This window comes from Coregonus lavaretus (assembly GCF_964263955.1).
Source record: "Coregonus lavaretus genome assembly, chromosome: 3".
NCBI lineage: Eukaryota > Metazoa > Chordata > Actinopteri > Salmoniformes > Salmonidae > Coregonus > Coregonus lavaretus.
In genome coordinates this window covers 53,855,406-53,880,202 of record NC_139990.1, presented here as the reverse complement: position 1 = coordinate 53,880,202, position 24,797 = coordinate 53,855,406, and the positions used below count along the sequence as shown (strand labels likewise).

Here is a 24,797-nt window from a genome sequence, read left to right as displayed (position 1 = left end):
GACTGAGCTTCTGCGTCCTGCGCTTGATTCATGCACCACACCCACCTTCAGCACCCCTTGACAGAATCACACACCTAAATGGAATCAGCAGGATCTGCAGTTACGCCTGAGTCGCTCGAGGAGCATGTTCGCGGCCAAGATGACCAGATACGACAACTGGGGACCGCTCTACAGGACGTCATCAACACCCTGCACCGATGGGAGGCCAGCGGGGTACCCACACCTCCACCTACCCTGCCAACCCCATCGGCTGGTCCACCAGTCCCAGGTCCAGAACCCAGGGGGATTCGGCTCTCGCTCCCGAGGGCGTATGACGGAACAGCTGCCGGGTGTCAGGGGTTCCTCCTGCAGGTGGAGCTCTACCTGGCCACTGTACACCCGGTGCCCTCGGGACACGAGAGCGTTTCCGCCCTCATCTCCTGTCTCACGGGCAAGGCGTTGGAGTGGGCTAACGCCGAGTGGAGGAAGATGGACGCCAACACCATCTCCTACGCCGAGTTCTCCCGCCGCTTCAAGGCCGTGTTCGACCATCCACCTGAGGGCAAAGCGGCGGGGGAGCGTCTAGTCCACCTAAGACAGGGGAGGAGGAGCGCACAGGCGTTTGCTCTAGAGTTCCGGACTCTAGCGGCGGACGCAGGGTGGAATGAACGGGCCCTCATCGATCATTTTCGATGTAGCCTACGGGAGGACGTTCAACGTGAGTTGGCCTGCAGGGATACCCATCTCACTTTCGACCAGTTGGTCGATATGTCCATCCGTCTGGACACCCTGCTGGCCACCCGTGGACGTCCCGAGGGGGGTCCGTCCATTCCGCCCTCCGGCACCTCCGAGCCGAGCCCTATGGAGCTCGGGGGTGCCGGCGCTAGAGAAAGGAGGAGGAGGAGCCCGAGGGGGCCTGTCTCCTGCACCAAGTGCGGTCGTGGAGGGCACACTGCGGCCAGGTGCTGGGGAGGGTTCTCCGGGGGAGAAGACAACAGGCCACGCACTGGGGGGGCCTCCCAGGTGAGTAGACGTCCCACTTACCCAGAGCTTTCTGTTGCGCACTTTTGTATACCTGTGTGTTTTCCACAGGTTGCACCTCATTCCCAGCATAAGGCTCTAGTAGATTCAGGCGCAGCTGGGAATTTTGTTGATCGGAAGTTTTGTTTAGATTTAGGGATCCCTCTCCTACCTGTTGACAAACGTTTTCCCGTTCATGCCTTAGATAGCCGCCCGTTGGGGTCGGGGTTGATTAGGGAGATCACAGCACCACTTAGGATGTGTGCGCAGGGGGGTCATGAAGAGACTATACAGCTGTATCTGATCGACTCTCCTGCGTACCCAGTGGTGCTGGGAATTCCCTGGTTAAGCACCCATAACCCTGCTATTTCGTGGCAACAGAGGGCTCTCGATGGGTGGTCTGCTCAGTGCGAGGGGCGATGTCTGGGTGTTTCCGTGGGGGCGACTTCGGTGGAAAGTCCAAACCAAGTGCCCGCACTGCACATTCCGCCTGAATATGGGGATTTAGCTCTCGTGTTTAGTAAAACTAGGGCGACGCAGTTGCCTCCTCATAGACAGGGGGATTGTGCGATTGATCTCCAGGCAGGAGCAGCGCTCCCACGGAGCCACGTGTATCCTTTGTCTCAAGAGGAGAGAAAAGCTATGGAGACTTACATAGCCGAATCTTTGAGACAGGGATACATTCGGCCCTCCACTTCTCCCGCCTCCTCGAGTTTCTTTTTTGTGAAGAAGAAAGATGGAGGGTTGCGCCCGTGCATTGATTACCGTGGTCTCAATCAGATTACTGTGAAATACAGTTATCCACTCCCTCTGATTGTGACCATGACAGAATCATTGCATGGAGCGCGGTTTTTCACAAAATTGGATCTCAGGAGCGCGTATAACTTGGTGCGCATTAGGGAGGGCGACGAATGGAAGACAGCGTTTAGTACCACGTCAGGTCATTTCGAATATCTCGTCATGCCATATGGGTTGATGAATGCTCCATCAGTCTTCCAATCCTTCGTAGATGACATTTTCCGGGATATGCAGGGACAAGGGGTGGTCGTGTACATTGATGACATTCTGGTGTACTCGTCTACCCGAGCCGAGCATATAACCCTGGTGCGTCGTGTATTGAGGAGGCTGTTGGAGCACGACCTATATGTCAAGGCAGAGAAATGTCTGTTTTTCCAGGAGTCGGTCTCCTTTTTGGGTTATCGGTTGTCCGCGTCAGGGGTGAGAATGGAGGTGGATCGTGTGTCCGCTGTGCGTAATTGGCAAACTCCAACCACTGTAAAAGAGGTGCAGCAGTTCTTGGGCTTTGCGAATTACTACCGGAGGTTTATCCGGGGTTTTGGACAGGTGGCAGCTCCCATCACGTCCCTTCTGATAGGGGGTCCGGTGCGCCTGCAGTGGTCAGCTGATGCGGACAGGGCCTTTAGGAGACTGAAGGACCTGTTTACGTCGGCTCCGGTGCTGGCGCATCCGGATCCCGCATTACCCTTTCAGGTTGAGGTAGACGCGTCTGAGGCTGGTATAGGGGCCGTTCTCTCTCAACGGTCCGGCACGCCACCTAAACTCCGCCCCTGTGCTTTTTACTCAAAAAAGCTCAGCCCGGCGGAGCGTAACTATGACGTTGGGGACAGGGAACTGTTAGCTGTAGTTCAAGCCCTTAAGGTGTGGAGGCATTGGCTTGAGGGGGCTCAACACCCTTTCCTCATTTTGACTGACCATCGGAACCTGGAGTACATCCGGGCAGCGAGGAGACTGAACCCTCGCCAGGCTCGATGGAGTATGTTTCTCACCGATCTATGTTTCATGTTCGTTTGGTTTTGTCTTGATGTTGTACACCTGTGTCTTGTTAGTCCTCGTTAGTGTCCTATTTAGTTCTCGTTGTGTGTGTTTGTCTTTGTGTGTGATTGCTCTTCTGTTTTGTGTTGGAGCTACGTACTTCCCTCCAGTGTTTTGGAGAGGTTTTTCGCACATGTTAGTGCAGCGTTTGTTTGACGCCTGTGTGCGCCGTTATTTCACCTTCGGGCTTATTTTCTACGTGAATATTGCACTTAAGTCTTTTGGATTGAGCTTCTGCGTCCTGCGCTTGATTCATGCACCACACCTACCTTCAGCACCCCTTGATAGTGAGGGAAAAAAGTATTTGATCCCCTGCTGATTTTGTACGTTTGCCCACTGACAAAGAAATGATCAGTCTATAATTTTAATGGTAGGTTTATTTGAACAGTGAGAGACAGAATAACAACAAAAAAATCCAGAAAAACGCATGTCAAAAATGTTATAAATTGATTTGCATTTTAATTAGGGAAATAAGTATTTGACCCCCTCTCAATCAGAAAGATTTCTGGCTCCCAGGTGTCTTTTATACAGGTAACGAGCTGAGATTAGGAGCACACTCTTAAAGGGAGTGCTCCTAATCTCAGCTTGTAACTGTAGAAAAGACACCTGTCCACAGAAGCAATCAATCAGATTCCAAACTCTCCACCATGGCCAAGACCAAAGAGCTCTCCAAGGATGTCAGGGACAAGATTGTAGACCTACACAAGGCTGGAATGGGCTACAAGACCATCGCCAAGCAGCTTGGTGAGAAGGTGACAACAGTTAGTGCGATTATTCGCAAATGGAAGAAACACAAAAGAACTGTCAATCTCCCTCGGCCTGGGGCTCCATGCAAGATCTCACCTCGTGGAGTAGCAATGATCATGAGAACGGTGAGGAATCAGCCCAGAACTACACGGGAGGATATTGTCAATGATCTCAAGGCAGCTGGGACCATAGTCACCAAGAAAACAATTGGTAACACACTACGCCGTGAAGGACTGAAATCCTGCAGCGCCCGCAAGGTCCCCCTGCTCAAGAAAGCACATATACACGCCCGTCTGAAGTTTGCCAATGAACATCTGAATGATTCAGAGGAGAACTGGGTGAAAGTGTTGTGGTCAGATGAGACCAAAATGGAGCTCTTTGGCATCAACTCAACTCGCCGTGTTTGGAGGAAGAGGAATGCTGCCTATGACCCCAAGAACACCATCCCCACCGTCAAACATGGAGGTGGAAACATTATGCTTTGGGGGGACGATGGACGGGGCCATGTACCGTCAAATCTTGGGTGAGAACCTCCTTCCCTCAGCCAGGGCATTGAAAATGGGTCGTGGGATGGGTATTCCAGCATGACAATGACCCAAAACACATGGCCAAGGCAACAAAGGAGTGGCCCAAGAAGAGGCACATTAAGGTCCTGGAGTGGCCTAGCCAATCTCCAGACCTTAATCCCATAGAACATCTGTGGAGGAAGCTGAAGGTTCGAGTTGCCAAACGTCAGCCTCGAAACCTTAATGACCTGGAGAAGATCTGCAAAGAGGAGTGGGACTAAATCCCTCCTGAGATGTGTGCAAACCTGGTGGCCAACTACAAGAAAAGTCTGACCTCTGTGATTGCCAACAAGGGTTTTGCCACCAAGTCCTAAGTCATGTTTAGCAGAGGGGTCAAATACTTATTTCCCTCATTAAAAATGCAAATCAATTTATAACATTTTTGACATGCGTTTTTCAGGATTTTTTTGTTGTTATTTTGTCTCTCACTGTTCAAATAAATCTACTATTAAAATTATAGACTGATCATTTCTTTGTCAGTGGGCAAACGTACAAAATCAGCAGGGGATCAAATACTTTTTTCCCTCACTGTACACCTCCAATTGACTTAAATTATGTAAATTAGCCTATCAGAAGCTTTTAAAGCCATGACATCATTTTCTGGAATTTTCCAAGCTGTTTAAAGGTATGTAAACTTCTGACCCACTGGTATATTGATACAGTGAATTATAAGTGAAATAATCTGTCTGTAAACAATTGTTGGAAAAATTACTTGTGTCATGCACAAAGTAGACATAACCGACTTGCCAAAACTATAGTTTGTTAACAAGACATTTGTGGAGTGGTTGAATAACGAGTGTTAATGACTCCAACTTAAGTGAATGTAAACTTCCGACTTCAACTGTAGCTTAGTACTACTTTCTTACCTTATTGTTACCCGTATGTTCAACTGTGCATCAAACAGGAAGACAGTGATTCTGTTTATTTTACAGAATGTGGCTGGCCATTCAGACAGTTAACAAGCAACTCTAAAGCCTCAAACTATGTCCAATTGTTTTAATTTTTCTCAAAGTATTACTTTATTAATACCGCTATATATACTACACCCACCTCTATATGTATTTGACAGTGAAGCTACAATTTTACATTTAGCTCTATACTCCAGCATTTTCGATTTGAGATCAAATATTTCATATGCGACAACAGTACAGAACGTCACCTTTTATTTGAAGGTATTTTCATACATATCTGTTTTTTTACCGTTTAGAAATTAAGCACTTTATGTATCTAGTCCCCGTTTGAAGAAGTCATAAGTATTTGGACAAATTCATTTATAATGTACTAAAGTGGTCAAAAAGTTTAGTATTTGGTCCAATATTCCTAGCGCGCAAACCTGTTGGATGCATTTGCAGTTTGTTTTGGTTGTGTTTTGGGTTATGTTTTGCCCAACAGGAACTGAATGGTGAATGGCTGGAGTAATTTTCTTTCTAAGTGAGTAGATAAGATGTTTTTTGAACACTTCTAAATGAATCCTGATGATAATGCCATAATTAAGAAAAATCATGAATTAATCATGAATAATGATGAGTGAGGAGGTTACAGACACTGCTGCACACCCAGGTACATATTTCTTGGGGAAACACTTGTATGTATGAAACGTACATCCTGTGTGACTTGTATGTGCTCTTAATACAGAATTTGAACGAATCACTGATCAATCATTGTTGTACCACCTCCAGAACACCAGCCTTCTGAACACCAAAGAAGAAGCTGGAGGCTGACATGGTGCAGGTGCAGCGGGAGGTGGACGACACCGTCCAGGAGGCCAGGAACGCAGAGGAGAAGGCAAAGAAGGCCATCACTGATGTAAGTCCTCATAATATGTGACCTATTCCAGTGTTCCAGAAAACATATCTCAGAGACTTGGATTCTTGGGTAGCACTGTCCTCCTGCCCTCATCACGCCAATCCTGTTTATCTACATTCCACGCTCACCTGGAGAGGATGAAGAAGAACCTGGAAGCTACAGTCAAGGACCTGCAGCATCGTCTGGCTGAGGCTGAGAACCTGGCCATGAAGGGTGGCAAGAAGCAGCTACAGAAACTGGACTCCAGGGTGAGTTAGCAGGGACTCATTCTGAAGAATGAGATGGATGCCAAGCAGAAGAGAGGTAGAGATGCCGTCAAGGGAGTCCGCAAAAATTAGCACAGGGTCAAGGAGCTCACTTACTGTACCATGTAAAAGGGACACACCATCATAAACCCTTAACCAAGACTGGCGTTTGTAGTCTGGATCTGAGTGTGGGCAGTGATACATGGATGTTCTCCCCCCAGACTGAGGAGGATAAGAAGAACATCAATAGACTTCAGGACCTGGTGGACAAGCTGGAGCTGAAGGTCAAGGCCTACAAGAGTCAGGTGGAGGAATCTGTGAGTAACAAAACTTCTGAGACCATATCTGGAAGTTCTGTCTGACTGTTCTAATGTTGAGCTGTCCTGATAAACCCCTGGTGTTGTTCCTCTATCCCCTAACCCAGGAGGAACAAGCCAACCAGCACATTTCCAAGTTCTGTAAGGTTCAGCATGAGCTGAAGGACACTGAGGAGCACGCTGACATTGCTAAGTCCCAGGTCAACAAACTCAGGGCCAAGACCCACAACTCCAGAAAGGTACAGAGCTGCTGATCAACACACACTTGAACCATGTCCAATTTCCACAGCAGTAAATACATATAATTCAAGTTGACCAACAAAGGCAAATTCAAATGTTGGCTATGCAGAATATGTTAAGAATGAAAAGCTGTATCTTGACTTTGATTTGTTATTTTCTTTCATGATACAGGGCAAGGCAGAAGAGTAAACAACACAGTTTCTGTACAGAAGAGTTCCTATGTCTCATAAAATATGATTTTCATAGTAGAATTCTGAGCATTAAATAAATGAATGAGAACTCTATTGAGTTGTGGTGTGGCAGTGTCTAGCTACCTCTGTAAAAATAAGTGACTTTATCTTTTGGAACTTCATTTTGAGAAATTGGGAGGGATAATATGTGCTCCCTTGCTCCGGAATGCATCTTCAAACTACCGAGGACATCTAGAGCTTTGTCATCTGTATCATAATGTATGACAATGGCATCATTTCAGCTTAACTGTGGCAGACTGAAGTCATATCAAGACAAAAAAAGTGTGATACCCATGAAAATATGCTTAATCTGACGCATTCGATTAGTGAACATTAATAAAGTATGAAGAAAGCATAAATACAGCATTTATAATGCATACAAAAAGCATGAAGAAAGCATTTTCCAATTGTTTTGCTTACAATGGTCAGACTCAGTAGAAAACAGACTCAGTAGACTGAAATTATTTTAAATACTTTATTCATCAAATGTTTTTTGTCTCCAGTACAATAGGTGAATGTTGAACTGCACAGGATGATGTACAGTTGTGGGACTGTACTGGAGGACCCAAGCTAGGATCAGACTTAGTAGGTGGCCATGGTGCTGGTCAGCCAGTCGTTGAAGATGCACACCTGGAGGAAGAGAAGGAGAAGGGAGACATCAGTAGACACAGGGCCAAGTTACTGTAGACCTGGGATAAAGTTGGTATTATTGAAGTTAGAAACATGTAGTTGTGACAGGGATGAACCAGTGGTCTAATAAAGGAATGCTGTCACAAACCCATTATAGTATTTACAGTGGGGGAAACAAGTATTTAGTCAGCCACCAATTGTTCAAGTTCTCCCACTTAAAAAGATGAGAGAGGCCTGTAATTTTCATCATAGGTACACGTCAACTATGACAGACAAATTGAGAAAAAATAATCCAGAAAATCACATTGTAGGATTTTTTATGAATTTATTTGCAAATTATGGTGGAAAATAATTATTTGGTCACCTACAAACAAACAAGATTTCTGGCTCTCACAGACCTGTAACTTCTTCTTTAAGAGGCTCCTCTGTCCTCCACTCGTTACCTGTATTAATGGCACCTGTTTGAACTTATCAGTATAAAAGACACCTGTCCACAACCTCAAACAGTCACACTCCAAACTCCACTATGGCCAAGACCAAAGAGCTGTCAAAGGACACCAGAAACAAAATTATAGACCTGCACCAGGCTGGGAAGACTGAATCTGCAATAGGTAAGCAGCTTGGTTTGAAGAAATCAACTGTGGGAGCAATTATTAGGAAATGGAAGACATACAAGACCACTGGTAATATCCCTCGATCTGGGGGACACGTCTGCAGTGCCAGACGTGTCCCCCTGCTTAAGCCAGTACATGTCCAGGCCCGTCTGAAGTTTGCTAGAGTGCATTTGGATGATCCAGAAGAGGATTGGGAGAATGTCATATGGTCAGATGAAACCAAAATATAACTTTTTGGTAAAAACTCAACTCGTCGTGTTTGGAGGACAAAGAATGCTGAGTTGCATCCAAAAAACACCATACCTACTGTGAAGCATGGGGTGGAAACATCATGCTTTGGGGCTGTTTTTCTGCAAAGGGACCAGGACGACTGATCCGTGTAAAGGAAAGAATGGGGCCATGTATCGTGAGATTTTGAGTGAAAACCTCCTTTCATCAGCAAGGGCATTGAAGATGAAACGTGGCTGGGTCTATCAGCATGACAATGATCCCAAACACACCGCCCGGGCAACGAAGGAGTGGCTTCGTAAGAAGCATTTCAAGGTCCTGCTCTAGAGGAGATCTGCATGGAGGAATGGGCCAAAATACCAGCAACAGTGTGTGAAAACCTTGTGAAGACTTACAGAAAACGTTTGACCTGTGTCATTGCCAACAAAGGGTTTATAACAAAGTATTGAGAAACTTTTGTTATTAACCAAATACTTATTTTCCACCATAATTTGCAAATAAATTCATTAAAAATCCTACAATGTGATTTTCTGGATTTTTTTCTTCACATTTTGTCTGTCATAGTTGACGTGTACCTATGATGAAAATTACAGGCCTCTCTCATCTTTTTAAGTGGGAGAACTTGCACAATTGGTGGCTGACTAAATACTTTTTTCCCCCACTGTATTTGAAACTACATGATGCTTTATCCCACAAATTTAGCAGCAGAAGCCTATATTCTTACCTTGGCGTAGACACCGGGGTTACCGGGCTCGGCACAGCCATATCCCCAGGACACAACACCCTGCAGCTCACCGTTGCACACCACGGGGCCACCGGAGTCACCCTGAGAGAGAGAGAGAATGAGAGATTTACTTCACTGTTTCTCTGTACTGTATTTTTGGTCCTAATAGTTTTGATAAGCTGGTCAGAGGCAGTAGTAGAGCAGGACTAGCCTCTACAGGTCAGTGCTGTTCAGTACCTGGCAAGAGTCCTTGCCTCCCTCCAGGAATCCAGCGCAGAACATGGCATTAGTGATCTGACCAGGGTAGGAGTTGTCACAGTCTTTGAAAGACAGGATGGGGAGGTTCAGGCACTGCAGCTTGTCGCTATCGGCGGCTGTAAGGATGGATGAGAAATGAAATAATGGATAGAAAGAAAGAAGGGGGAGTGAAAGGCAGAACATGTCTATTATGTATCATTTACATCTGAACACTGGCAATGGTTACCTGACCAAGTATATTTTATAACCTAGCCCCAAAATACATGAAAGTATTGACGTTGGTGCTGTACTCACTGGAGCTCATGGTGTTTCCCCATCCAGAGACGACACACTTGGTGCCAGCGGGGGCACAGCTGGTGGGCAGAGCAACAGGCTGCACGAAGGTGTTGAGGGTGGCGGGCTTGCTCAGCTTGATCAGCATGATGTCATTGTTGATGTTGTAGGAGCTGTAGTTGGGGTGGGGGATGACGCGGGAAGAAGAGATGAACTGCTCGCTACCCTCAGTCCTGGCAATGTTGTGCTCGCCCAGACGCACCTCCACACGGCTTTGGGTGAAAGAGAGAGAGAGAGAGAGTTGAGAGAAAGATGGAAAGGAAAGTCTTTCATCAGTTGATGGTGTTCTGTGCTGAGCCTTGGGGTGCAAGTGAAGTGAGCTGCATGATATACTGTAATCTGGAAAATCTGATGTTGTTAAGCCATGACAGACATGTAAAGTAAGTAAATGGCCTTGCAAAAGCCTTGGCGTGTGCGAACCGGAATGGCTCATAAGAGCAGGAGCCTATCTCCTCTTTCTGTAGCGTGAGGCAGCTTGATGTACCAGTACACATATTGAATGTATTAATCAAATGGAAGTCTTACTCATCTATAAGCACATAGGATACTCCATGTACAGGTATGTAGTTTACTCACGACATGTAGCAGTGAGCAGCAGACACAACCCAGTTCTTGTTGACCAGGGAGCCACCACAGAAGTGGTACCCAACGTTCAGAGACACCTGGTGGGGCTGGGAGTAGGGCTTGCACTCGTACCCTCCAACGATCTTGTCGTCCTCCGTGGAAACTAGAAACAGAGAGAACTCTCAGTTAGCATTGACACAGTGCCTCACCTTTCGAGATTGTGAAAAACATGATAATGACATTGTAAAGTTAAACTAAAAAGAATGATAGTTGTTTGATATCTCTAAAAGACAATGTATTTTTTACAAACAAGAGGAAAGGTTTGACAAACTTTTGTGCCATGACCCATCTACTTCATTTGTAGATGTTCTGATTGTATGGGAGTATGTATCATATACTCACAAGCGGCTCCAATGAGCAGAATGAAGACCAGAGAAATCATGGTTGCTGTATGATCATGTCAATGAGTGAGGTTCACCTGCTCCCCTGCTTTATATACACACTCAGAAGTGCTGCCCCAGTTCCAGGGCAACATCATTGGTCAGTCAAGAGCCAATCAGCCATAGGACGATACTGTAAGATTAGGTGATTCCTTATCAGTTAGGCTTTCCATACATTTTTGGGGGCCAGAGAGCCATGTAGATAAGGCTGGGGTTAGAGTTGGAGTTAGGGATGGGGTTGAGTCAGGTGTTGAACATAAGGCAAGCGTCATAATAGTCTCACCAATGAGTTTATACCCAATCAACCATAGGACAATAACATTAAGTGATTCCTTATCAGTTATGTTTTCCGTAAAAAAAAATTGGGTCAGAGAGCCAGGTAACAAACTGAATTACTAATATGTTCCAAGATTGTAGCCATTCCAATAATGTGTGATTGCCTACACACTTCTATATAATGTCAACCAAGAGCCTCCTCTTTCTGACATTCCATCAGCAGAAGCGTCTCAGTGGCACCGCTTTAAGTGATAAATACCATGTATTCAATCAAGTTCTTCATTTTGGTTCCAAGTTAGTGTTTACAGTTAGTGATGACCTTGTGATTGATCACACACATTGTGGAAAATAACTTAGCTACTGTTTTGATTCTAACCCAAATTGGTTTTGTTTCTTCTACTTAAAAAGCACTTTTTTGATACAATAACAGTTGTTATCTTTGTTATTCTGAAGGTCTGCCACAGTTCAATCTAATTCTACATGAATTTACAATTTTATAAATTCATAAAATGTATGTAGGTTGTCTTTTTTTGTCTTTTTATTTTTGCCTACGTAGAGCCTTGAGATGAATCTCTAATGAGAAAACAAATATGAAAAAAAATATATATATTATTATTTTATTATTGCTTATAAAGTGGTATTAAATCATATTTTCTAAAAAATAATCATTTTGGTTTAGGAGTAATGTATGTTCTGTTCTGTTCTGTTCAAACCCATACCATGGTTCTTACATGACCATAGTGTGTCACAGCTGTATGTTTCTCATCCTCTAGTGTTTGCATGGAAAAGTCAACACATTTAGAACTGGCCCAAGGTTGTGGCATGTGAACACATATGTAAAACACATGCAGTATGTTTTATATGTGAACTCAAATGCAAAACAAATGTAGTATGTTTTACATGTTGGTTACTCTTTACATTACAGTGCCCTTCTTACCGTGTAATTATTCCTGTAATTACAGTGTAACACGTATTGTAATTATTAAACATTGTTACATTGTACCTACTGTACACTGTATTTAGGACTACATAGGGTTAGTGTTAGGGTTAGGGTTAGGGCTAAAGTTAGGGTTAGGCTTAGGCTTACTGCTGTAAGTACATAGTTAATAATGAATAATTATTAGTAATTTATAATGAATAATTATTCATACTTAATGCAGTGTAATTACATGAGTAATTACACAGTAAGAAGGGCACTGTAATGTAAAGTATTACCTTTGTAGTGTGTAATAGTGTACAGTTTGGGGAATTTTGAAAAGTGGCTTTTCAAAATTCCTTTACAGCAGCAAGGTACATTGACATCATTAATGTGGAAAAACTCACAAGGTGTCGCCAAGTGCTAAGTTCATTAGCAATCATCTAACAATAACCCATGTTACCAATGGCACTTTGAGCTCAAAGAGTAAATTATTCTCAACACATTCTACTATAGTACTTCTTATGAATTCACAATGATGACTCATTCACGTATTCCTTCAAGTCATTACATTAGCGATACTGTTGTGACTGGGTACATCTTTAAGAATTATTAAGTGATTCAAATTTGTAATTCTGTTACCAAATTATTGAAAGAAAATAGACATTTGCAGTGTACAAACTTAAATAATAAATAAATAAATAAATATATATGCCATTTAGCAGACGCTTTTATCCAAAGCGACTTACAGTCATATGTGCATACATTTTTGTGTATGGGTGGTCCCGGGGATCGAACCCACTACCCTGGCGTTACAAGCGCCGTGCTCTACCAGCTGAGCTACAGAGGACCACAACATGATGAACAGCAATTGCATTTACTCTCATGGACCAAAAATAACTATCTGAAAGCCACATCCAATATGCCACGTCTCCTGAAAATGACCAATTACCCAAACATCAGTTTGGTTTTTATTCACTTTCATGCTGGGTCTTTTTTAATGTAATCCATAAATTAAGGAGGCCTTTTGGGGGCATGACTTTCAGATAGTTCTTCTTGGCCACCCGTGAGAGTGAATGTAATTCCTGTTCATCATGTTCAGTTTGTACACTGCAAATTAAAATGTTCCTTGAATATTTATGCACATTACATATTTTTATGTAAATGTAATAACATTATTATTTAAATATTATAACAAAGTGGTAATTATCCCAACATTGGGATATGCATAGGCACTTGAGGAACTCATACGCTTGTGTAAGCCTCATTAACACTACAAAAGTGTCAGTGCTCAACCTTAGCAGGTGATGACAATACAATAGAACAGATTAACCGGAATGACATGTACACTCACGGGTGGCCGAAAATAACTATCTGAAAGCCACAACCCTACTAAACCATGCCTCCAGTCTTCAAAGAAAACAACACAACTAAGTGACCCAACTGGCTGGGTCAAAATAACCCAATATATGTTCTGTCCACGATTTACACAGTGTGCAAATTAATTGAATAGTGTGCAATTTAATTGGCTACAATGGGAAAACACAGTGCCCCTAGCCTAGTTAGAAGACAAGAAGGTTTAGATGTGCTATGTCTGTCTTGGCTTAATCATTCCTACCTTCTATCTATATTATATCATGCAGCTCACTTCACTTGCACCTCAAGGCTCAGTACAGAACACCATCGAGTTATGAAACACTTACCTTCCCACCCCTTTCCCTCTCTCTTTCTCCCGTCTATCTCTTTCTCTTTCACTCAAAGCCACGTGGAGGTGCGTCTGGGCGAGCACAACATTGCCAGGACTGAGGGTAACGAGCAGTTCATCTCTTCTTCCCGCGTCATCCCCCACCCCAACTACAGCTCCTACAACATCAACAATGACATCATGCTAATCAAGCTGAGCAAGCCCGCCACCCTCAACTCCTACGTGCAGCCTGTTGCTCTGCCCACCAGCTGTGCCCCCGCTGGCACCATGTGTGTCATCTCTGGATGGGAAAACACCATGAGCTCCAGTGAGTACAGCACCAACGTCAATACTTTCATGTAATTTGGGGCTAGGTTATAAAATATACTTGGTCTGGTAACCATTGCCAGTGTTCAGATGTAAATGATACATAATTGCGCTGGATTCCTGGAGGGAGGCAAGGACTCTTGCCAGGTACTGAACAGCACTGACCTGTAGAGGCTAGTCCTGCTCTACTACTGCCTCTGACCAGCTTATCAAAACTATTAGGACCAAAAATACAGTACAGAGAAACAGTGAAGTAAATCTCTCATTCTCTCTCTCTCAGGGTGACTCCGGTGGCCCTGTGGTGTGCAACGGTGAGCTGCAGGGTGTTGTGTCCTGGGGATATGGCTGTGCCGAGCCCAGTAACCCTGGTGTCTACGCCAAGGTAAGAATATAGGCTTCTGCTGCTAAGTTTGTGGGATAAAGCATCATGTAGTTTCAAATAAATACTATAATGGGTTTGTGACAGCATTCCTTTATTAGACCACTGGTTCATCCCTGTCACAACTACATGTTTCTAACTTCAATAATACCAACTTTATCCCAGGTCTACAGTAACTTGGCCCTGTGTCTACTGATGTCTCCCTTCTCCTTCTCTTCCTCCAGGTGTGCATTTTCAACAACTGGCTGACCAGCAACATGGCTCATTACGCTCAAATCGAAAAAATTATTAAACGAAATAATGAAGATTTCTATCATCCTACTCGAGTTATAAATTACATCTCACATTCCAGTGTTCGAACTTGTAAACAAGGCTGCATGGAATTTCTGTTAATGTGACTCCGTGCAGCCAATGGCAACGTCCGCTTTAGATATAAGGCCGGGAGCCACTTGTGGATTTGACAGCTTTAATGCAGTTTTACCTCCAACAACACCAAAACAACCAACCGCTATGCGGATGTCTGCTAAAGCGGATCTGATTGAATAGAGCCCTCAACCTTTTTACTATATGACTATGTTTTTAAGTTGTAGGTAAAATTGGTTACAAGTATGCTATTGTAAGAGTGATTACCATTGGCGTTGATTATCATTGATTAGAAATGCCTGACCTGTGTCTATAAATTCCTGTCTGTCACGTGAACTGATTGAGATGGTGGTTGTTTATGGAGATTAAAGTCGTGTTTTATATCGCTCCTGTATGCTGCCTCTGTCTGGTCTTAACTTTCTTTATAGTTGACGTTCCAGTCTTCGAACCCCCTAAATGGCGCGTTACACTATTGAACACATACACAACACTATGTGTTCAATAGTATACTGTAGCAGCAATATAAAATGTGTATACAAAAGACTCTCTCCACTGAATATATAGTTATTTTTGATTTATTGGAGAAAATACATAGTTGTAACACTTTTTATGCATCAAGTGATCCCTTCTCTCTGACATTTACCTCCACCCAACTACCTCATCGCCATATTGTTATTTATTTTGCTCATTTGCACCCCAGTATCTCTATTTGCACATCTATCACTCCAGTGTTAATACTAAATTGTAATTATTTTGCACTATGGCCTATTTATTGTCTTACTTCCATAACTTACTACATTTGCACACACACTGTATATAGATTTTCTATTGTGTTATTGTGATGAGGTGGTGTTGAAGGAGTCAGGTGCAGGAGGGTAAATCACAGAATAACAGGCTTTAATCCACAAAATACAGGTTTACGTAGAAATGCGTCAAACACTCTCCAGGGCACAAAACAGGCGCACTGGAAAATACAAGGCACACAGGAAATACTCCCGTCGATACACAATACACGAGCTCCACCAAGCTTCACTAACCTCCACAATAAACAATCACCCACACAGACAAGGAAGCAGAGGGAACACTTATACAATGACTAATGAGGGAATAAGGACCAGGTGTGTGTGATTGAAGACAAGACAAATGGATCGGCAGTAGCTAGTAAGCCGGTGACGGCGAACGCCGAAACCTGCCCGAACAAGGAGGGGAGGCAGCCTTGGCGGAAGTCGTGACAGTACCCCCCCCCTTGACGCGCGGCTCCAGCTGCGCGCCGACCCCGGCGATGGCCAGGAGGACACGGAGTAGGGCGAGCCGGATGGTGATGGTGGAAATCCCGTAACATGGAGGGATCGAGGATATCCCTCACCGGGACCCAGCACCGTTCCACCGGACCGTACCCCTCCCACTCCACGAGGTACTGAAGGCCCCCCACCCAACGCCTCGAATCCAGGATGGAACGGACAGAGTACACCGGGGCCCCCTCAATGTCCAGAAGAGGTGGAGGGACCTCCCGCACCTCAGACTTCTGGAGCGGACCAGCTACCACCGGCCTGAGGACAGACACATGAAACGAGGGGTTAATACGGTAATCAGGGGGAAGTAATAACCTGTAAGTGACCTCGTTGACTCTCCTCAGGACTTTGAACGGCCCCACAAACCGCGGCTCAGCTTCCGGTAGGGCAGGCGGAGGGGCAGATTCCGGGTCGAGAGCCAGACCCGATCCCCCAGTACAAAGACGGGGGCCTCACTGCGGTGGCGGTCAGCGTTGGCCTTCTGACGACGCACGCGCGCTGGAGGTGAACGTGGGCAGCATCCCACGTCTCCTCTGCGTGCCGAAACCAGTCATCCACCGCAGGAGCCTCGGTCTGGCTCTGGTGCCACGGTGCCGGAACCGGGTGGTAACCTAGAACACACTGGAAAGGCGTTAGGTTAGTGGAGGAGTGGCGGAGAGAGTTCTGGGCATAGTCTGCCCAGTAGGACCGCAGGAACCTACCCACGTCCTGATTTACCCGTTCCACCTGCCCATTACTCTCGGGGTGGAACCCAGAGGTCAGGCTGACCGAGACCCCCAGACTTTCCATGAACTGGGGACCTCGGTCAGACACTATATCCTCTGGTACCCCACGTAGAATACGTGTGTAAACAGGGCCTCCGCAGTTTGCAGAGCCGTGGGGAGACCGGGCAGAGGAAGGAGGCAGCAGGCTTTAAAAAAGCGGTCCACAACGACCAGGATGGTGGTGTTACCTTGGGAGAGGGGAAGATCAGTTAGAAAATCAACACTTAGGTGAGACCATGGTCGTTGTGGAACTGGTAAAGGTTGTAACTTACCCGCTGGGAGGTGCCTAGGTGCCTTACTCTGGGCGCACACTGAGTAGGAGGAGACATACACCCTCATGTCCTTAGCCAAGATAGGCCAACAGTATTTTCCGGTCGATACCTGGGTGACCAGAGGAGGGTGACGTGTGTGTGCCCAGTAGATCAGACGATCAAGGATAAGAGCAGGCACGTACTGTAGCCCATCTGGACACTGAGGTGGAGAGGGATCCATGCGTAATGCCTGCTCTATATCCGTGTCCATCGCCCATACTACCGGCGCCACAATGCAGGAGGCCGGCAGTATGGGAGTGTTGTCGCTGGGCCTCTCCTCTGTGTCATACAGCCGGGACAGTGCGTCTGCCTTCACGTTCTTCGTACCCGGGATGTATGACAGTGTAAAAGTATGACAGTGTATTCTTCCGGGTGAAGAATAGGGCCCACCTGGCCTGGCGAGGATTCAGCCTCCTCGCTGCCCGGATGTACTCCAGGTTACAGTGGTCCATCCAGACGAGGAAAGGGTGTCTTGCCCCCTCGAGCCAATGCCTCCACACGGTCAAGGATCGGACAACAGCCAACAGCTCCTGATCACCAATGCCGTAGTTCTGCGCCGCCGGGCTGAGCTTCTTCGAGAAGAACGCACAGGGGCGGAGCTTGGGTGGCGTATTTGAGCATTGAGACAGGACAGCTCCTATCACAACCTCGGACGCATCCACCTCCACTACGAATGGTAGTGATGAATCGGGGTGGGCCAGTACTGGGGCTGAGGTGAACAGACCCCGCTGTTTGCTGAAGGCCAGGTCAGCCTCAGCAGACCAGCGAAGCCGGGACGGCCCACCCTTCAACAGGGAGGTAATGGGAGCTGCGACCTTGCCAAAGCCCCGGATAAACCTCCGATAGTAGTTGGCAAAGCCAAGGAAACGCTGCACCTCCTTAACCGTGGTTGGAGTCGGCTAATTACGCATGGCTGAAATGCGATCTCCCTCCATCTCCACACCTGAGGTGGAAATGTGGTATCCAAGGAAGGAGACGGACTGCTAGAAAAACATACACTTCTCTGCCTTAGCATAAAGGTCATTTTCCAACAGTCGGGCCAGCACCTTGCGAACCAGGGACACATGCTCGGCGCGCGTAGCGGAATACACCAGGATGTCAGCGATGTAGACCACTACACCGCGACCAAGCATGTCCCGAAACACCTCGTTCACAAAGGACTGGAAAACTGAGGGAGCATTCATCAAACCATAGGGCATCACCAGGTATTCATAATGCCTCGTGTCACCTGCGTTTTAGAGAACGCTTGCGACAGATCGAGGTATTCAGGGGGAATGCGCACGGTGGAGGTACTGTCTGGACTTTCCACCATGGTTGCACCAACGGAAACCCATAGACACCTACCCTGACACTCTCGCGACCACCCCGTGAGAACTCTCTGCGGCCATGAGAAGGTGGGGTTGTGGAGTGCTAGCCAAGGGATACCTAATACCATAGGGAAAGCAGGAGACTCAATAATGGAAAAAGTAACCTGCTCACAATGAGTCTGCTGGGTAATCATGGTGACTGGTGCAGTAACTTCCTTAACCAACCCGGACCCTAATGGTCGACTATCAAGTGCTCTGATGGGGCGTGGAGTGGATAGGGGAATCAATGGAATGCCCGTACGGTGTGCGAATACCCTGTCCATAAAGTTCCCAGCTGCGCCTGAATCGACTAGCGCCTTACACTGGGTAACTACCATGTGCTCAGGAAAGGAGACAAATGTTTTACAGTGCGCAGCAGAGGGCTCTGAACGAGTGTGGGTGTTCGATACCTGGGGTGATGTGAGAGTGCCCTGCCTGCCGCCTCCAAACCCAGAAGAGCGTTGACGACAACGTGTGGTGAAATGTCCCTTCGCGCCACCAGTGTGGCACTGGCGCTGTCGTCCTCCGCTCTCTCGGCTAGCGGTTCCACCCATCTCCATTGGTTCTGGATCCGATTCGGCCGGGATGGAAATGGGCAGATCTCCTCCAGGACGTCCTCTGGTTGCCAGCAGGTTGTCCAAACGAATGGCCATGTCCACCAGTTGCGAGAAGGACAACATGGTGTCAAGGCAGGCTAGCTCCCGTCGGACGTCCTCTCACAGATGGCACCAGAACTGGTCGATCAGGGCCCGCTCGTTCCACCCGGACCCAGAGTTCGAAACTCCAATGCGAAGTCCTGCGCAGTCCTCGTCCCCTGCCTCAGGTGGACCAGTCGCTCGCCCGCCTCTCGACCCTCGACCGCTCGGAAGAGGCGAGCGAACTCCCCGTAGTTCTCCATGCGGCTCCTCCTTCGTTCCACACTGCGTTGGCCCACTCCAGGGCTTTCCCCGAGAGGCAGGATGCTGGAGAAGTAGAGCTCCAGTTGGAGAAGGAATCCTTGGCACAGCGCCGCTGTCCCGTCGAACTCCCGTGTTCGGGATATCTGGATCCCTCCGGGTGCTGGGATGTAGGTGGCGGGATCCGGTTGACCAGCTGGTCTCGACGGATCGGGCTCTCTCCTCTCCAGGCGTTGGACGACCTGAAGAACCCGACCCATCGCTTCACCCAAGCTGGCTAGCATAGTTGAATGCTCCTGGACCCGTTCTATGACTCCAGGCATGCGCGTCTCTCCCGCTGACTCCATAACGGGTGGGTGATTCTGTGATGAGGTGGTGTTGAAGGAGTCAGGCGCAGGAGGGTAAATCACAGAATAACAGGCTTTAATCCGCAAAATACAAGTTTATGCAGAAATGCGTCAAACACACTCCAGGGCACAAAACAGGCGCACTGGAAAATACAAGGCACACGGGAAATACTCCCATCGATACAAAATACACGAGCTCCACCGAGCTTCACTAACCTCCACAATAAACAATCACCCACACAGACAAGGAAGCAGAGGGAACACTTATACAGTGGGGAAAAAAAGTATTTAGTCAGCCACCAATTGTGCAAGTTCTCCCACTTAAAAAGATGAGAGAGGCCTGTAATTTTCATCATAGGTACACGTCAACAATGACAGACAAATTGAGAAAAGAAATCCAGAAAATTACATTGTAGGATTTTTAATGAATTTATTTGCAAATGATGGTGGAAAATAAGTATTTGGTCACCTACAAACAAGCAAGATTTCTGGCTCTCACAGACCTGTAACTTCTTATTTAAGAGGCTCCTCTGTCCTCCACTCGTTACCTGTATTAATGGCACCTGTTTGAACTTGTTATCAGTATAAAAGACACCTGTCCACAACCTCAAACAGTCACACTCCAAACTCCACTATGGCCAAGACCAAAGAGCTGTCAAAGGACACCAGAAACAAAATGGTAGACCTGCACCAGGCTGGGAAGATTGAATCTGCAATAGGTAAGCAGCTTGGTTTGAAGAAATGAACTGTGGGAGCAATTATTAGGAAATGGAAGACATACAAGACCACTGATAATCTCCCTCGATCTGGGGCTCCATGCAAGATCTCACCCCGTGGGGTCAAAATGATCACAAGAACGGTGAGCAAAAATCCCAGAACCACACGGGGGGACCTAGTGAATGACCTGCAGAGAGCTGGGACCAAAGTAACAAAGCCTACCATCAGTAACACACTACGCCGCCAGGGACTTAAATCCTGCAGTGCCAGACGTGTCCCCCTGCTTAAGCCAGTACATGTCCAAGCCCGTCTGGAGTTTGCTAGAGTGCATTTGGATGATCCAGAAGAGGATTGGGAGAATGTCATATGGTCAGATGAAACCAAAATATAACTTTTTGGTAAAAACTCAACTCGTCGTGTTTGGAGGACAAAGAATGCTGAGTTGCATCCAAAGAACACCATACCTACTGTGAAGCATGGGGGTGGAAACATCATGCTTTGGGGCTGTTTTTCTGCAAAGGGACCAGGACGACTGATCCGTGTAAAGGAAAGAATGAATGGGGCCATGTATCGTGAGATTTTGAGTGAAAACCTCCTTCCATCAGCAAGGGCATTGAAGATGAAACGTGGCTGGGTCTTTCAGCATGACAATGATCCCAAACACACCGCCCGGGCAACGAAGGAGTGGCTTCGTAAGAAGCATTTCAAGGTCCTGGAGTGGCCTAGCCAATCTCCAGATCTCAACCCCATAGAAAATCTTTGGAGGGAGTTGAAAGTCCGTGTTGCCCAGCGACAGCCCCAAAACATCACTGCTCTAGAGGAGATCTGCATGGAGTAATGGGCCAAAATACCAGCAACAGTGTGTGAAAACCTTGTGAAGACTTACAGAAAATGTTTGACCTGTGTCATTGCCAACAAAGGGTATATAACAAAGTATTGAGAAACTTTTGTTATTGACCAAATACTTATTTTCCACCATAATTTGCAAATAAATTCATAAAAAATCCTACAATGTGATTTTCTGGATTTTCTTTTCTCATTTTGTCTGTCATAGTTGACGTATACCTATGATGAAAATTACAGGCCTCTCTCATCTTTTTAAGTGGGAGAACTTGCACAATTGGTGGCTGACTAAATACTTTTTTTCCCCACTGTACCATGACTAATGAGGGAATAAGGACCAGGTGTGTGTGATTGAAGACAAGACAAATGGAGTGATGATAAATGGATCGGCAGTAGCTAGTAAGCCGGTGACGCCGAACGCCGAAACCTGCCCGAATAAGGAGGGGAGGCAGCCTCGGCGGAAGTCGTGACAGTTATTGACTGTACGTTTTGTTTATTCCATATGTAACTCTGTGTTGTTGTTGTTTTTATCGAACTGCTTTGCTTTATCTTGGCCAAGTCGCAGTTGTAAACGAGAACTTGTTCTCAACTGGCTTACCTGGTTAAATAAAGGTTAAATAAAAATAAAAAATATTTTTAAAAATTACGGAAGCATAACCCCATAAAACACATAACTAATGTTGCCACTTATGGATTCATGGAAAATGTGAATATGTCTATGACGTTTCCAATATAAAGATGTTTGTAGTGAGAAATAATTCATCTTAACGGTTTACAAGGTTAAAGGGATAGTTCACCCAAATTAAGAATGAACATAATCCTAATGATTTATAGAGAGAGTAGTCTGTGCAGTGAGAGAATCTGTACTCTGTGGAGCCAGAGAATCAGCAACCCAAGTTTTGTTTGATTTGCTCCCACTTAGCATATTTGATAGCCAAAAATAAATGGGACTGGGAGAACCCCCTGTTAACATGCTCTAATTGGCCAACTGAAGATCAATACTTTCTTGACATTATCAGCATACATTGTGTATTCGGACTTATCCTTTAGAGTTTATTGAAGCCTTAAAACTACCTACAGTACATTAGAACTGCTTAAGCTGTTATAATTACAGCATTTTTAAACCAACACAAATGTAGACATTCCACTTGCAAACAACACACCTTTGATGACATACAGAAACAAATATTGCACTACTACATTCATGAATATATGCTCTATGCTGCATGCATGTAAGAAGTACCTTCTACAGTATATACATTTTTATATTTAACCTTGGGAAATAGACACAGTAAACTTAAATTATGTTAAATGCTTTATTTGCCATTAGTATTTAATCTCCAGTATTAAAGGTGGATGTTGAACTACACAAGATGTTGTAGAGTTGTGGGACCGTGCTGGAGGACCGAAGCTAGGATCAGACTTAGTAGGTGGCCATGGTGCTGGTCAGCCAGTCGTTGAAGATGCACACCTGTAGGAAGAGAAGGAGAAGGGAGACATTAGTGGACACTCAATGGGAGGCAACATGAGAACCATCAATCTATGTTTTATAGACTCAATGTCTTATTCTTTCAGGAAACCAAGGGATGTCACAGTGATGTATGAATGTTGATGTGTTCCTCAAACACAACAGCAAAACTGTTTTTCTGTCTTACCTTGGCGTAGACACCGGGGTTACCGGGCTCGGCACAGCCGTAACCCCAGGACACAACACCCTGAAGCTCACCGTTGCACACCACGGGGCCACCGGAGTCACCCTGAGAGAGAGAGATAGATAGAGATATATAAAGAGAGAGAGAGAGAGAGAGAGAGAGAGAGAGAGAGAGAAAGATTGAGAGATTGAGAGAGAGAGGAAGGGAGAGGGAGAGAGAGAGAAAGAAGGGAGGTAAGTGAAATCAATTTAAAAAGTCAATTTAAAGTCATCATTGTGGTACCACTGAATTGAGGTCAGAGTGGTAAGTACCTGGCAAGAGTCCTTGCCTCCCTCCAGGTATCCAGCACAGAACATGGCGTTGGTGATCATGCCAGGGTAGGAGTTGTTACAGTCATTGAAGGACAGAATGGGGATGTTCAGGCACTGCAGCTTGTTGCTGTCAGCAGCTGTAAGGAGGGGGATAGAGAGAGAGAGAGAGAGAGAGAGAGAGAAAGAGAGAGAGAGAGAGAGAGAGAGAGAGCGCAATGGAGGGAGGGAGGGAAAGAGGAAGGGAGAAGATGGTGGAGAAGGAGGAGGGTTATGGTTAGATATAATGACATTATGTTTTTAACAGTAGGCCTACATTTTCAATGCCTGTAAACACACTCAGTCACCATGAAGATGACCAACTGGCACATGTAACCTTTGACCCAGGTTCTGTACTCACTGGAGCTCATGGTGTTGCCCCATCCAGAAACGGTGCACATGGTGCCAGCGGGGGCACAGCTGGTAGGCAGAGCAACAGGCTGCACGTAGGAGTTGAGGGTGGCGGGCTTGCTCAGCTTGATCAGCATGATGTCATTGTCGATGTTGTAGGAGCTGTAGTTGGGGTGACGGATCACACTGGAGGAAGAGATGAACTGCTCGCTACCCTCAGTCACCTTGATGTTGTGCTCGCCCAGACGCACCTCCACACGGCTGAAAGAGAGAGAGTTCCACTTGTACGTTTTTTACTTTCACAGTTCATGTGAATGTGGAGTTCACTTCTTTCCTTTAGTTTTGCAAAAGTTAAGTTTAACAAATTGTTGCAAGGTGTTATTGACTCAATATGTTGCTAGTAGTTCACATGGTAGGCTACTTACGACTTGTAGCAGTGAGCAGCAGACACAACCCAGTTCTCGTTGACCAGGGAGCCACCACAGAAGTGGTACCCAACGTTCAGAGACACCTGGTGGGGCTGGGAGTAGGCCTTGCACTCATACCCTCCGACGATCTTGTCGTCCTCCGTGGCGACTAGAAACAGAGAGCAGGCACATTCTTAGCTATATTACCTCACCTTTTGAGATGGAAAAGCATTGCACTATGATAAAACAACAACAACAACATATTTCTTAATAACGTCAAATGTGTGATGTAAGTGTCATAACACAGTCCTGTTCTTTTTTCTATGATCATTACTAGACTCACAAGCGGCTCCAATGAGCAGAACAAAGACCAGAGAAATCATGGTTGCTGTATGATCCTGTCGATGAAAGGGGTTAATCTGCACCCCTGGTTTATATACAGAATTGGGTGTGCCGCCTCATTTAATGGAACTGTTTGATTGGTCAAGGGAAAGCCAATCAGAGCCAAAAGGTGCACTGCCAAGGTCAGCATTATGACACAGCAGTTTCCATCATGGAGTGGAATGAAGTTGACCCTAAAGGCAGCAAAAAGCTAAATATATGTTTTAAATTGTCCCAGTACTTTTTAAGTGCAGGTTCTTGCCGTCTGGATTTGATTGAATGTCTTACAGAATAAAATGATACATGTACAGTACGCTACAACTGACAGTTTGATATCGAAGGTATTCTCTGCAGTTCAGAATGTATCTTGACCTCAAAAGGACTGCAACACAGCTGTGTGGTTCACACATTGGTATTATCTTGG

The 24,797-nt window shown here is 45.9% G+C and overlaps 2 protein-coding genes and 1 pseudogene across 3 annotated transcripts; 1 reads left to right on the top strand and 2 right to left on the bottom strand.

Annotated features, from left to right (window-relative positions):
- Nucleotides 1–7,525: 7,525 nt before the first annotated feature.
- On the bottom strand, nucleotides 7,526–10,785 carry LOC311122373 (trypsin-2-like). The gene is made up of 6 exons (XM_084158062.1): nucleotides 10,737–10,785; nucleotides 10,347–10,497; nucleotides 9,732–9,982; nucleotides 9,417–9,553; nucleotides 9,180–9,281; nucleotides 7,526–7,613 (listed from the first exon to the last, which is right to left on the bottom strand). The coding sequence occupies exons 1-6, from the start codon at nucleotides 10,774–10,776 to the stop codon at nucleotides 7,566–7,568; spliced, it is 729 nt and encodes a 242-aa protein (XP_084014188.1). The 5' UTR covers nucleotides 10,777–10,785; the 3' UTR covers nucleotides 7,526–7,565.
- A 2,580-nt stretch (nucleotides 10,786–13,365) lies between these two features.
- Nucleotides 13,366–15,054, top strand: LOC311107968 (trypsin-1-like; annotated as a pseudogene). Its single transcript has 5 exons — nucleotides 13,366–13,400; nucleotides 13,728–14,124; nucleotides 14,258–14,359; nucleotides 14,581–14,682; nucleotides 15,013–15,054. The product of its transcript is annotated as a trypsin-1-like (transcript).
- A 7,483-nt stretch (nucleotides 15,055–22,537) lies between these two features.
- LOC311122234 (trypsin-1-like) lies at nucleotides 22,538–24,409 on the bottom strand. The gene is made up of 6 exons (XM_084158046.1): nucleotides 24,336–24,409; nucleotides 24,011–24,161; nucleotides 23,596–23,846; nucleotides 23,199–23,335; nucleotides 22,891–22,992; nucleotides 22,538–22,706 (listed from the first exon to the last, which is right to left on the bottom strand). Exons 1-6 carry the CDS (start codon nucleotides 24,373–24,375, stop codon nucleotides 22,659–22,661), a joined length of 729 nt encoding a protein of 242 aa, XP_084014172.1. The 5' UTR covers nucleotides 24,376–24,409; the 3' UTR covers nucleotides 22,538–22,658.
- Between the last annotated feature and the right edge of the window lie 388 nt (nucleotides 24,410–24,797).

Bases quoted from the DNA above. Each gene is read 5' to 3' on its own strand.
- LOC311122373 (XM_084158062.1), bottom strand. From the start codon at position 10,776: ATGATTTCTCTGGTCTTCATTCTGCTCATTGGAGCCGCTT. The intron at 9,282-9,416 runs GTACTGAACAGC...TCTCTCTCTCAG, and splicing joins GAGGCAAGGACTCTTGCCAG to GGTGACTCCGGTGGCCCCGT. The intron at 7,614-9,179 runs GTAAGAATATAG...CTCTTCCTCCAG, and splicing joins ACCCCGGTGTCTACGCCAAG to GTGTGCATCTTCAACGACTG.
- LOC311122234 (XM_084158046.1), bottom strand. From the start codon at position 24,375: ATGATTTCTCTGGTCTTTGTTCTGCTCATTGGAGCCGCTT. The intron at 23,336-23,595 runs GTGAGTACAGAA...CCCTCCTTACAG, and splicing joins GGGCAACACCATGAGCTCCA to CTGCTGACAGCAACAAGCTG. The intron at 22,707-22,890 runs GTAAGACAGAAA...CTCTTCCTACAG, and splicing joins ACCCCGGTGTCTACGCCAAG to GTGTGCATCTTCAACGACTG.